Source organism: Anser anser (genome assembly GCF_964211835.1).
Source record: "Anser anser genome assembly, chromosome: 2".
Lineage (NCBI taxonomy): Eukaryota > Metazoa > Chordata > Aves > Anseriformes > Anatidae > Anser > Anser anser.
In genome coordinates this window covers 44,329,597-44,343,170 of record NC_139721.1, presented here as the reverse complement: position 1 = coordinate 44,343,170, position 13,574 = coordinate 44,329,597, and the positions used below count along the sequence as shown (strand labels likewise).

Below are 13,574 nucleotides of genomic sequence, written 5' to 3'. Positions count from 1 at the left end.
GAAGAGCAGTTCTTGTAGTTGTTGAGTTCCTGTTCTTCATTATCTCCTTGTGCTGTCCTGGATTTAATTTGGCAGCTTTAAAAGTTCTTCATCTGTTTACTATCACAAAAACCCACCCACATGCAAAAGTCCCCAAATCTCAGAAAAGTTATGGATGTTAAAAAAATAAATAATCAGGGTACTCCTACCATGTAATAAAAAAATACAAAAACAATCACCACCTTGGAATAGCTGCAGTGTTTGCCAAGTGTGCCAAATCATGAGATGTTTTTATGATGAGGATCAATGTCAGATTATGGAAAGAATGATACACACAAGCTGATTTCACTTATAACTTGCGAATGTTGTTTTATTAACTCAGCTCCTACTTCAGAGAGTCATTATTTTGTTTTCCCATCACTCTTAAAATGTAAATTGTGTGGTTCATTTTGGCTATCATTATAAAACCTGACTGGCCGCATTGAAGTGCCTTTTTTAATGTTACATTTCTTTTCCTTATTTTTTAATAGATGACAACTAATCTTCCTCCTCCCAGCTTCTGTTACATTCTTACTGTTCAGTCTGGTGAAGTACATGTGGAAGTGGATGAGGAAGAGCAGATTTCTAATTTGTACCAGCCACCAGCTGTTCGTGGTCTGAAGGAAATTCTTCAGGTAGTCTGCTTTAAAAGTCCGATAACAAATGCTTTCTACCACTGCATTTCTTCTTGTCTCATTCCCTGTTTTTGTACCATTATTTTCAGATCGATGGTTGTAATGAGCGTTGTAGCTTTTGGGCACGAGTGCTATACCTGAGGCTGCAGGTAATCTTTTCACTTAGTGAAATAAAATCAACTTAATGTATGTGTGAAGAGGCCAGCATTTATCTTGTTTAGGGGAAAGAAAAACTTCGTGCATTATCTTCAAGAGCTACATGAGCAGAATTATCACCAGGTCTTGTGAATGGGTAAGATGAGCTGCGTCTTACTGCAGTTGAAGCTGCATGGTTTCAATCCCATTTACTCTAGAAGGTGAATTAAACTTGAATAACTTTGTATCTAGTTAGAAATAATATTTCACTCTAGTAAGGAAGCTTACAGAAAGTTAATTGAGGCTTGCAATGAAAATCAATGTACTGTCCTTAGATACATAGCAAGAAGTTCCTGGGCAGTTGAATGGGGATAGAATTGAACAGATGACGGTTATGTAAAAATACAGTTTTTCTCTCTGCATGCAAGTGGGTGGACTATTTTTGTTGACTTCAATAGAAGCCCCTCAGGCAAATTTGGCTTTTTTGGTCCAGCTAGTAGAAAGGAGGAACTCTTAGGTAAATACATCTGCCATCCATACTGTGTTGGAAAGCTTATAATTATGTTTTATTTATTTGTTTCTGAACGATGCTACAATTTTCTTTCAAAACGTTGCTTACTCCCTCAGTAGTTAAAGGAATTTTTTGTTGCTGATTTATTTATTTTTTCCTGGCGACTGGATCCTCAGTACAGCCAGCCCTGAATTCTGGTGGAGAATAATTTGCAATTGTCCATCAGCTCCACAAGAAACGAAGTGTGAATCAAAGCATATGGACCAAAGACAAAGAAATTCCAAAACGGCCAGCAAAATAGCTGGGGATGCTTCCCACCAGTGTGAGACATAAATTTAGTTTGGTCTTGTCCTCTTGCTTCAAAAGCCAATGAGTTGTGATTTGATTTTGTGGCAGGGAGTACTTCTAGCTCCTGCGGTGAGGGGTATCTCTTGTCACTCCGCAGTGTTTTCTCTGCCAAGTGTGTGCGGAGCATTTACTAACATGAGAGCAAAGCTTTTGCAAACGTGGGAAATTATGTCTACCTTGATGGGATCTTCAGGCTGCTAACAGAAAGACAGACACGTACATGTGTGGACTTCTGTTTCCAAGAAGCCTGTTCAATTTAAATAAATAAATTACAGACTAGTGGTATCCTACCCAAGCATTGTTATATTTAGGTACATCTACCTATGTCTGAGACACTGGGGTTCTTCAGCATTCTTGTGTAGAATCACTTCATCACTAAATTAGAGAGAAGAGGAAGTATGCAGGAGCAGTTGTGACTTTGAAGAGTGGAAGCTTATCTAACAGGAAAAATTATAATTTCTATAATTTCTTCGTCCTACTAGGAGGTTTACTGACTGTTTTTCATTTAGTGAACGGTAAGCACTAGATTTTCATGAGTGAATATGACTGCTCATGAATTCTTTGAAAGTAATACTGGAAAAGCAATAGCAATCTTCTTTTTCTGTAATACTGCTGGATAACACTTCTGGATCACTGCTCTAGAAACGTAAAAGGTATTTACCTGCTGTTAGTGTATCACTTTCCTAATCGTTCCAGAAGAAGGTCATGAACAGCAGCTTGTTTACTGCAGTTACCTTTGCCTTCATGTGCAAAATATCAAGTTATAATATGTGAGCTAGGGACCACAGTTTGGTTCATTTAGCAGGTCTGTTATTATTAGGTAATCTGCCACAGGAGTTAAGTCAAATGTACTTTAAAAATAATATTTATTCTACGTAGCAAGAGTATCCTGAGATGCTTCGTTTGTGCGAAGCAGGAATGGAAATATGCTTTTCTTATTACTCAGAATCTGTGCTGTGGTACAGAAGGAATATGAGGAAATATATTCCATCTGTGGTTAAGGAGCTGTCCTTCCTTATAACTCAATCCTGCTGCTATTTGTCTGTTGTGTCCTTTCTGTTCAGAACAAATTGTCACACATAGCAAGATGATGATTTTATACTAACTTGTGATTTTTTGCTGTTATTATTATTTACTTTTTGGATGATTCTTCTGAAAGCCAGCTTTTAATATGTTAGGAATTCTCATGGGACAGCTGCAAAAAATCTTTCTTTTGAAGATACTTTAATGGTATCTACACAGAGGAGGTACCCAAATGCATACAGTTATTAGGAAAAGGAACAATGTAAATGCAATTGGAAGCATATATTAAGGCAGGACCATAATATCTGAGTTATAAATTTTACCAGCCATTATTTCTAATTACTGCATTTGTTCTAAGAGCTCCTAGCATGAACAAAAAGTTAATTTTAGTCTGGTTAATGCTTTCAGGGTTTGAACTCAACTGAAGACAAAAAGTTGGGGTTCTCATTGCATTACTTTATGCTAGAGAAATGCAACTTCGAGAATAAAATACTTCTGTGATATGTCTCTCCAATCCTTGTAGTATTTAAATTTCATTGGAATGTTTTAAGTATAATTTTTTTTAAGGAACAGACTAATAATAACAAGGTAGAATAGTAACAAAGCCTTTTTTAAAATTAAGAAAGTAATTTAATTTCAGTTAAATATTTTAAAATATTAGGATCTTCAAAATTACAAGTTGTTTGGACTGGTAAATGTGCAATGTGCTCTGTTATTAAACTTGTTTTTCCTAAAGTATGGGAAAATTCACATACATGTAGATATTATAGAAGTTATGTTAGAAAAAAGGAAAAAGAAGAAAAGCACAGATTGTGAAATTGTTTGGCTTTTTAGAGATCCTGGACTAAACACTGATGTCTACATCATGTCTGTGTAATCTGTCTTGCTCATCATCCCAGTATGAAAATTAAAAAAAAAAAAAAAAGTTATTATGAATAGTGTGAAATTATAAATTAGTAGTAACTATTTTCAGATATAAAGCCTGGCATTAAATTTATTTTTTTTGGTTGTGACATCACGAATTTTGATATACCTTAATTTAACTACACCAGAGTATTTTCACACCTGTCTTAGAAAACTTACATTGTCATTGTGGATTCTTGTGTTTCTTAATTATGAGTTATATTCTTTACTACTTCTATGTATCATTCAAATATTTAGAGATGTGTTTGTTCAACAAAAAGAAAAACCTACAGCTTTGTAACTGCAGTAGCTATCCACTGCAAGGACTGGAGTTTTTGAGGATCAGATAACAGTGCATGGAAAATTTGCTCACACAGCTAAATAACATTAGTAGTAGTATTAGCCTTTCTTTTTTTCCAAGGGAAAATTATGCAAGAGTTTGTTCATAAAAATGGCCAATTAACTTTTTATAAAATATATTTTAAGATCCAAGTGAGTTATGGTAAGACGTGAGAGTTGATAGTGGTAGAGCCAAGATCACAGTGGGTCAATCTTGGAAGGTTAATATAAGGTATAGGTGTTAGTCCTCATCTGCATTAAGGAGTAATGAGGAATTCCAATAAAACTTTAACTCATTTTTATGTACAGGCCCTAAGTGTAGTAATGTGTCAGTTTTATTAGTTGCTTAAAGATGAAGATGTTACTTTAGTCTTTCCTTCTTCTAAAAATTAATGACTACATTCCAATTTATTGACTTACTTATTTTTTAAAATCGTAGACAAAAAACAGTGTTCCTACAAATCAAAGAGAGATTTTGTTGTTTGTGACTGACTTCACATTGCAAGATGCAGCTCACACAATTCCAAAAGTTGTTGCTGTGTCAGTTGCTGCATCGTGCGTTCTCAGTACAGAAATCATAGAAGCTCTCAATGTTGCCTCGCGACTCATCTTCTTCAAGGATGCCCTGTGGGGAAATGGTAAGCTTTACATGTGGTTTTGAAGCAGTTGGAATTGAACTGAACTAACACCCTAATCTATAACGCGGTAATACATGGCCTACAGAGACTTTCACTCTCAGTTGAAGATGAAACGTTACAGGTTTGGGATGGGCAATTTGAATGGGGTTGTAATTAGAAGTTTTCTGTGAGGTTTCTTTTTTGTATTTTTGGTTATGTCTCCTATGAAAGTGAGAAATGAAATTATCTTACTGTATGTTCACCGGTATTTCTGTCAGTCTTCCTTGATGACTGTTGAATCTAAAGACCAGTATCAATCAAATATGCTAGCTGACAGAAGACTCAGAAACAGTAAACAACTTGGTTTCATTTGTTTTGGTATTCTTGCAGAGACTTGTTTTATTGGGCTTACTGCCTCTAAAAGGAGTAAGACAATGAATCTAGAGACTTGCATGTCCCTAGACACAGAACTTCTACAAACTACCATATACCATCTCAGCTGTGAGAGCCCTTCCCACCATACAGGTTCTGTGAGGCAGTTCACTCTACATTCATTTTTAGTTGCTCATAAAAACGAGGCTCACCCGTCATTCTGTGTGGTGCATCCGTGTGGAGAGGTGTAATTCACATCTCCTGCCTTCCCTCACTTCCAAAAAGCAAGTGGATGGGAAGTACCAAACTGTGTAAATGGCCGTGTGTCCTGCTGCTGCATCTGCTAACTAGTCTGTTTTCCCTTACTAGCTGAGGTCGTACTGGTTTCGTGCTAACAGAGCCACACACCTCTGCTTTGGAGAATAAAGTACTGCATGCATCTACTCTTTGTAATCTTTAAAACAAAGTAAGACCACCTTGAGGGGTGTCCAAGCTTATTACTGGGGAAGAGACAGTAACTTTGTGTTTGCAGTGTGGTACAATGCTGTCTGCATGGAATCTGATTCTCCTTTGCCATGTTAGAATTTTTTAAAAAATCTTTTCCCCGGGAGTCGCAAGGTGTAACAAGAGCATGCTGCATGTATCACTGCAAGCAAAATATTTTGTCATTGAGAAAACCTGATGGAGTCTGTCCATCTGTTTAGTAGCTGGCAGAAATCATTGTCTTTATTGGCCATGACAATTATCATGGTCACCTTTTTCCCTGTTACTGTACTGAGTTGAAATGTCTTTGTTGGCAGGTAGGATTATTTGTGTTGAACGTACTGTTCTCTTATTACAAAAGCCTCTTTTGTGCTCGGCTGCCGGTGCTGACCTCAGTGAGCTGCCTGGCCCTGTCAAACTCGATGAGCTGGATTCTACCACACAGGCCAATTCCATTTGTGCTGTGAGAGGTTCGTATGGCCTTTTTTTGAAATGAATGTGGTTAATTATTCGTGTTCACTTTAATCTTTCAGGTCCTCGTATTGATTTCTTGCACAAACAGGGTGCAGGGATAAAAAAAGTACAGTATTGCTGTAGATCATTAGGATATATAAGTTTTTATGCTTCTTTGTGGGCTCCATTTGTCTTTTGCTGGCCAAGCTCTGCCTGGCTACTGCTCCCCCTCGCTGATGCCCCAGAATAAATGTTTGATGCACAGTCTGGTTTATTATATTCCTTCCTTCACCATCTTCTTTCAGTAGCCTTCTTTTCACACCAGCCTTGTTGGTATTGGCAACAGTAAGGTATACCAATATTTTTCAGGCAGATGGAGAAGATATGTCAGCCAGACTCTGAATGGTAGGGGTTACTGTCTGATTTCCCTGGAGCTCTGCCGCAATGGGGCAATTTAATATTTCACCATAGTCACCTAGCTTAACTTGGCCAATATTTGCTCACCAGCCACTTTGGATCATTGCTTTGTCTAATATTTTAGTCCTACCGCTAGCCATGCAGAAACATTTCTTACAATGTAATTTCTAGTATTTCCTAATAGTGCAGTAACATTTCATACAATATATTTTATAACACTTTGTCCAGTCAGGTTCTTAAGCCCCCCCATTTGCATAGTGCCTATAGGGAAAAGTCCTTAAAAGCCAAGTTCTTTCAGCTTTTAAACACAGTTTCCTCTCTTAATTTAACTCTTTATGATTCCAGTAGCCCTTGTAGAAAATTCTTGATACTGTTTTACCTTTACACTTTCAAGTATTCACCTGAATGTTCAAAAGAGGCTTAAAATAATAGCAAATAATGGTTACAAGTGAATTCTTCCAGCTATAAAGCAGTACACTGAAAAGTCAGTTTTAAACCACTCAAAGCTATTACTAAACATACCTTCTCTTAGAGTACCTCCACAAGTTAGCGATGCCTCTGTGATTGATATATGATCACCTTGCAGTGACAAATCTTGAACTCTGCATAATGAAAAACAAGCACAACTACAGGCACTCCAAGCCTCAGTCATTATGTATGTACACCTCCCAGTGACACTGTGAGTTACTTGAAGGGTATTTCTGTCACTGGGTAGGAAATACTTTTTGGCTTTTTTTTAACCTCTGCAATATTTATGCTAAGAGTTATCACTTCTCTGCTCTTGTTTATTGTAACTAGGTATGAGAAGTGCCTGTCTTCTTTTGACCCATTGGCAGTGTATATATAGCAAAATTTGAGTCCTTTCTTTTTTCAGGAGAGCAAAGAAAATACACCTTTGTGATCATGTGCATAAACAAGTACTTTACTTACATAAGAGGTGTCATGCTTTCCCCGATTTTTTATTACAGGTGTAAGAATGACAACAGGAGAAATTAATCGTACAATCTTGTCTTGCTTAATATGAAATTTGCCTGGGGTAGCTTTTACCAGTAGGTTCCCACACCTTTGTACCAATGTAGAACGTAAAGTATCTTTATGTCTATACTAGCGCTATATATAGATTATAACCTCACCTTTTTGTGTAACTAAAATTATTTATTAACATTTAGGATATATATGCACTGTTTTGGAATTTGTTTAGCTACTGCCTACAAGTCTCTAATGAAGAAGTGAAACTAATAGTATTAGCACTGTTTTGTTGGTGCGAACATACATATTTGATGGAGTAATCCATGAAAGAAAAATTATCTTCTCCAAAATTCACTCACCACCTCTCTCTCACCTAGAAAAAAAAACTCACAGAATTGTTAATGTGGCTTTCAATGAGAAGCAGGATTACTTTGTTCATTGTTTTTCTTTGTGCCCTTCTTTCACTTGCCACGCTTTTAGTCACCTACGTATTCTGTATGTAGGCTTCCTCTCACCTAATGCTCGAAGGGGCTGCAGAGGCTTTCTCCACCCCTTCTTGAAGCATTGCTCCTTCCTGCTCTTTGCCCTCATTGCTGCTCCTCCTGGCTCTCAGGAGGTTGGCAGTGTACCTTCTCAACCTTCACTAGCAAAACTTCCTCGTAATCAGTGGACTATCCCCTGCTGCAAACTGTCTGTATTTGTGTCAGTGTTCTGCTCAATGAAGTCTTCCAGTCATACTTGGTCAAATCCTTCCTTCCCCACCGGAAAGGGCTACGTTGCAATCCAAACAGAGCCATCGAGTCTGTCAGAAGTCTTTATTTCAGGGAGGTCTGATCATACCAGCTCTGGGATGGAGTATGTTGCTGGTCAATGGACGAGTGAGAACCTGGGATTGCTCTCTCCTGGAAACTTAGTTCTTCTTTCAAAGATGAGTCTGTGTTTCTCACCTGTGAGCTCAGGGTTAATAGATTTATTTTCTCATCACTATTCGTTGCAAAGTAATTTCTAACCTCTGTTTGCTGTATACTAGGAGTCAGGATGGCCCTAAATGTTGGCAGTTCATACTACACAGAACTACTTTTCCTCTTAACCATACTTATGAGCAAATTCTACTTAGTTCATAGCACATATGCTGTGCAGGAATATTGCATGATTAATGATGTTTGCCTAGTGTATGATTCACATCCAGTGATTGAATTTTGACATTGCATATTTTCATGTTTAAGCCCTTACTCAGGTTTCTTTTTCAGTTTCCCTCTTAACAGACTAAACAAAATGGAGTAAATCATGTTACCTGGCTCTCTCTTTTGGATTGAAATTTTTCCCTTCCTATCTATTAATCAGGCAAAAATATTGGCAAAAAATAATAATATCCATATTCATTTTTCAAACATTTCAACCAGAGTGTTACTTTAATCCTCCTTTGCATTCCTCACTCAAGACCTGTTTTTCCAGGTGTTGTCCTGATTGAGCTATTGTCAGTCTCTTCTTAATGATGTCAGCCACAACCCAGAAAAATAGAGTAGAGGTAAAAATCTATGTGCATTTCCATTTAAAAGAAGGATCTCAGGATAATATCCAACAGGTTTGTGAAAGTCAAGCAAAATCTAAAGTCTTGACAAAGATGTGGAACTGTTCAGCTGCTTAAACTTGAGAAATCACTGTGCACACAGGATGCAAAAGACTGTCACTAGATTATTAGATCTGTTGCTTCTTCGGAGTTGTATTTGTTCTGACTTCAGTGATCTCTGGTGGTTTCATGAGGGAATTCTGTTTTCATCAAAATAAACTTCTCCCGTAGACCTAATCTCAGAATGATCCTGATTCATCTTCAGATGTAATTCTATTACTTGTGCACTGGCATTCCACAGTTGCAGTATAGCGTACTACTGGGGGAAAAATTAAAAGGCTTAGAGAGAAACAGATCTGTCAGAAAAAGGTTGCTGTTTCTTTTTTCTTTTTTTGTTTGTTTAATTGAAATAGTGATTTTTTTTTAATAAAAAAGCAAACATACCCAGCAAAGTAGTATTTCTTTTTTTTTTCCAAGAGCAAAGGAAACATGCCTCTGTTGTGGCAGGAATCATTTACCTTGAAAATGCCAAAAGAAACTCACAGTTTATCACAAAAACTGGAGAATCAAAATTATTTTTGTTACAGTCAAAGGGGTTAAATACACAGAATTGCAGTGTAATCCATGGGGGGGGGGGGAGGGGGAAGAGAGAGGAGAGAGAGAGAGAGAGAGATTGAGTCATAAATGTAGTAGTTGAGAAGTTGGTTTCCTGATCTTCAGACTTGCTGTCCTTTGAATTCCCAAAGGAAAATATGGTTTTGTTGTTTATGTGTAGCTCCCTCCTTTCTGACAATCCTTGTCTCAGGAGGGTCAGGAAAGCTAAAGATTAAGACCCTGTTTTACAGACATTGTAAATGCTCCTTAGTCTCCAAGGGCTTATTTCATTTAATGTATTACATAACTGCAAGGTTCTTGCTCAAAAGGAGCTGAAATTTTTAGTCCGTGCATCTTTTGTACCAGACTGAGAGTTTGTTTTATGGTAAATTTGTTCTTAGAGCTGATCCACTACGTATGGTTCAAAATACTTATAAGTATTTTCTCCATAAACAGTGCTAATTATTTCAGCATACCAATACCATAAGGCATAATACAGTCTTTAAAAGTCTTTACTGGCTTCTCATAAAACTCAGAATGTTTTTCTTGCCAAAACTATCAAAGCCCCTTTTAATAGTCCAAAGTGTCTTTGGCATTCCCTTCTTAGGCACACACTTAAACCATTGGGCAAGATCTAATCTCTCTTAAATCAGTGTAAATGAAGAATAACTCCATTGGTGATGGACTTTAACCTGCATCATTGCTTTTGAAAGTGATTGTGTCTTCTAATTGGTTTGTGTTTCCTAAATGTTGATATCAAACAGTCTGGCCTGATGATTTTACTAACTACTTATTGCCATGGAAATATTGGAGGACCAGTGAGACAAAAACAAGCAAACAAACAAAACAAAACAGAAAAGCAATAAAACTCCCAAGCAGAACAAATGAGCTTGTTTGGAAGGTTAATTTTCAAATATCCACCTTTTGATATTTTCATAATGCCATACTGTCATTCCTTGGTGGATGGACCCAGGAGAAAGGGACTGAGACTGCTGGAGAAGCCGAGGCTTGCTCTGACCCCGTGAATGGAAGAGTCTTATTCTTGAGACGAGAATAAAAAAGAGTCAAACATGACCCTTTTTTCTGCCTGTGTTTGCTAGGTTGCATTTAGTATTTTAAAAGAATTTCATTTTCTGTAGGTACCATTGTTGGAGTTAATCAGAGCACTGCCTTCTCCTGGCCTACGTGTGACAGATGTGGCAATGGAAGGTTGGAACTGTATCCCCAGGACAGGTGAGAGTCAGGGTGCTCCGTAGGATTCCAGGTGTTTTGCAGATGTAGCCATAACAGCAATAGGTGATGCAATAATTCCTGCAGGCACAGACTGCACTTTGTTCCTTCCTAGAACTAAGACGTAGTATTTTTATTGCTGATGAACTGATAAAGCCAGCAAGGTTAGATTAATTTATTAAGAACGATACAAGCAGATATGAAATTTTCCAAGCTAAATTTTTGCTTATAAAGATTTCATACCCCTCTGCATTTTAATGTTGGTTTTAATGAACATACCACATAAATCACAGGCCTGACTTTAAGCACCTTGAAAAGTAGCTTCTTGTATACCAACATTCTTCTTCCCAACGTTGTTACCCTGTATACCACTAATTCACCTTAGTTTTGTGCTGCACTGTGATATGTGCTATATTTTACATAAATGTAAAATGCAGACCGATTAGAGCATAAAAAGAAGGAAAGGGGTTCTTTCTATTGGAAAAGCTTACCAAAAGCATAAGGAGAAGCAGGGTGATTTCAATCCTGTTGAAACATATACCATTTTCCTAAATAGGAGAAGTTTTACTGCATATGGTCTGTTATGTATAACCTCGGGGGAAAAGTTGAAAATATAGCAACATATTGTCCTACATTACACTATCATGCAGAAAGCAAGGAGGTTTGTATGTACACATAGTAGTGTACTTCGTGATTTTTTTTAATATATTCTCAAGAACACTTTTGCTTTGTTTGGAGAACAATGTAGCATCAACACTTATTTAAGACCATACTCCAACAAGCACTTATGGCTGTGCTTAATTTTCTGCATATGGCTTAAGTGTGTGCTGTAAATGTTGAGTGCCTGCTGAAGGAGGGCCTCAATCAACAAGTCATTTAGGCCAAATCTATACTTTTTTCTGTTGCCATAACTTTTAGAAGGTTATGAGATTAATATTTGATTGCATTGTCTATAAATTGCAACCTCCCCCCACATTGCTTAAAGTTATGAAAAGAAGATCCTTTTGCTGGAAGAGTTTAGGTCCTCCAAGAAAGTTACTTAGGTCCACCAACAGAGGAGCTCATTTGCTGTTATCAACTTAGTCTCTTAGCCAGGCCTTTCTACTAGAAGTCTACCAGCAAAGCAGTTAGAGAACAAGCAAGTTGGTTTTTGTTTGTGTTTTGATTTTGCGATTGATAACTTTTCCATTCTCTGTGTTTTTCCATCGTTATTTGCATGCTTCAGAGGATCGCTATATTGCAACCAGTGCTCTGAAGTTGTCACTTCACCAGTTGTGAAAATGCAGTTGGAAGTCTTCTTGAGTTGTCCATCCCGATCTCAAAGTACAGTAAAAGTAAAGGTATGGCACAAATGAGCTTCCGTGCATTGAGTATAACGAGGCGAGATACGTAGACACATAGGTACTCTAAACAACACTTTTATAAACAGCTGTTGCAAGAAGAAAAAAAAAAAAGATGTAGGAGTATCCCATAATTTAATCTGGTGATAGACTTGTGTTTCACCGGACTGAGAATCCAGTTCCCAGGTCTTGTTCAATTAACACAGTCACTGAGTTCACCCTAAGGTTTCCAAAACATGGGATGTATCAGGTCCAACTGAAGGGCTTTGTTGGGTTGGGCCCTTGGGAAACTTTCAGGCTCCCATTCTGAACATCGTTTGTGTCACCTCTCCTCTTCTTTTTTGGCTGGAGAAACAAAACCACGCTATTGAAATCATTAATCTTTATTTAATGTGACTGTTTTAATCTGCAAACACTGTGTCTTCCTGTACATAAGATTTTTGTCATGAACAAAACTTGTTAATTTTCCCATTCCAGCTGCTACAAAGAACGATCTCTTTTCTCCTGAAGTCTGCTGCCAGTGAGGATGGGGTACGTATAATGGATGAAAGAGAGTTTAACTGCATAACTTACTATAGAGGCAGAGTCCAGGAGATGCTGTGAATCGAGCGAGAAGATATTGGTGTCACAGAAGTGGCAGGGTGGTCTGACAATCCCTCACACTGGGCTGTTGCCAACATGTGGTCAGGTCAGTCGTGACTTTGGTGGGATCCTGAAAACCTCCAAGGATGGAGACTCCACCACTTTTCCAGGCAGCTCTTTTCAGATCTACAAAAGGAGCGATAGGAGATTTCACTAGAAATACATTTTTTTCTTGTGTGCAGCCTGGGACTGATTAGGGTTGAAGTGTGTTAGTGTGCTCCCAGCACAAACCTACCCTTTGGCAATCCTACCTTCCACCTGCTGATGCCCGGCTATTGCGTATCAGGCTTTTAACACTCTCCTTTTTAGAGGAGGGGTGCCACAGATGGGATGTATGGACAGCATTAGCTCAGACATGGATCTGCAGAGCTATCTGCAAATAGCAGTGTGTCCAGACATTCAGAGCCAGTATGGGCAGTGCTAGGCTTTACTCCGTCTTCTGGCTGAAAATCCAAAGGCAGCAAGGATACAGTCCAAGCATGCTACTTTTCCAGGCTTCTAAACCCTATAAAGCACAACCGCTTTCTAATAGCACAAGTATGAAATTACTGGCAGGCAGTAATACTAGAAAAAAATTGCAAAATGCATGCAAAGTCATACTTTGCAATTGGGATCTGTGTAAATGAAATGCACGTAAGCCACGGGGCTCCATGGGCTAAAGTACAGTTTATGTAATCACGAAGTAGTTGCTCCTTCAGTCTGAGCTATCAGCAGAACCCTGACATTTGGCACAGTGACCCAGATTTATCACAGGTAAGCGAGGCATTTAGGGCAGGTGCGGGGCTGTCATTGGCTGCCAGATGATCAGTAGAGGAGGAGCGGCACCTTCAGAAAGTGGGCAAGCCTGGGTAGGAGCTGGAGATCCCCCCTCTGTTGCAGTGGAAAGGGGGGGCAAAGGTCTGCTCGTCTTCTTAATTAATCATCCTGGTTCAATGTCTTCAGCTAGGTGACACGTATTGGGGTCATTTTGCTTTC

General features: G+C 38.2%; 1 protein-coding gene across 2 annotated transcripts in view; it reads left to right on the top strand.

Annotated features, from left to right (window-relative positions):
* Window positions 1-13,574, top strand: part of SPIDR (scaffold protein involved in DNA repair) — a 204,042-nt gene that overhangs the window by 187,469 nt on the left and 2,999 nt on the right. Inside the window, exons 13-19 of one of the 2 annotated variants that reach the window (XM_083823913.1) lie at window positions 510-653; window positions 743-802; window positions 4,352-4,550; window positions 5,702-5,854; window positions 10,527-10,620; window positions 11,843-11,957; window positions 12,435-12,488. In XM_083823913.1, coding sequence (XP_083680039.1) covers window positions 510-653; window positions 743-802; window positions 4,352-4,550; window positions 5,702-5,854; window positions 10,527-10,620; window positions 11,843-11,957; window positions 12,435-12,488 — 819 coding nt within the window. Of the gene's footprint in view, window positions 1-509; window positions 654-742; window positions 803-4,351; window positions 4,551-5,701; window positions 5,855-10,526; window positions 10,621-11,842; window positions 11,958-12,434; window positions 12,489-13,574 lie in introns of those variants that run through there. The other variant, XR_014579597.1, reaches the window with a different exon arrangement.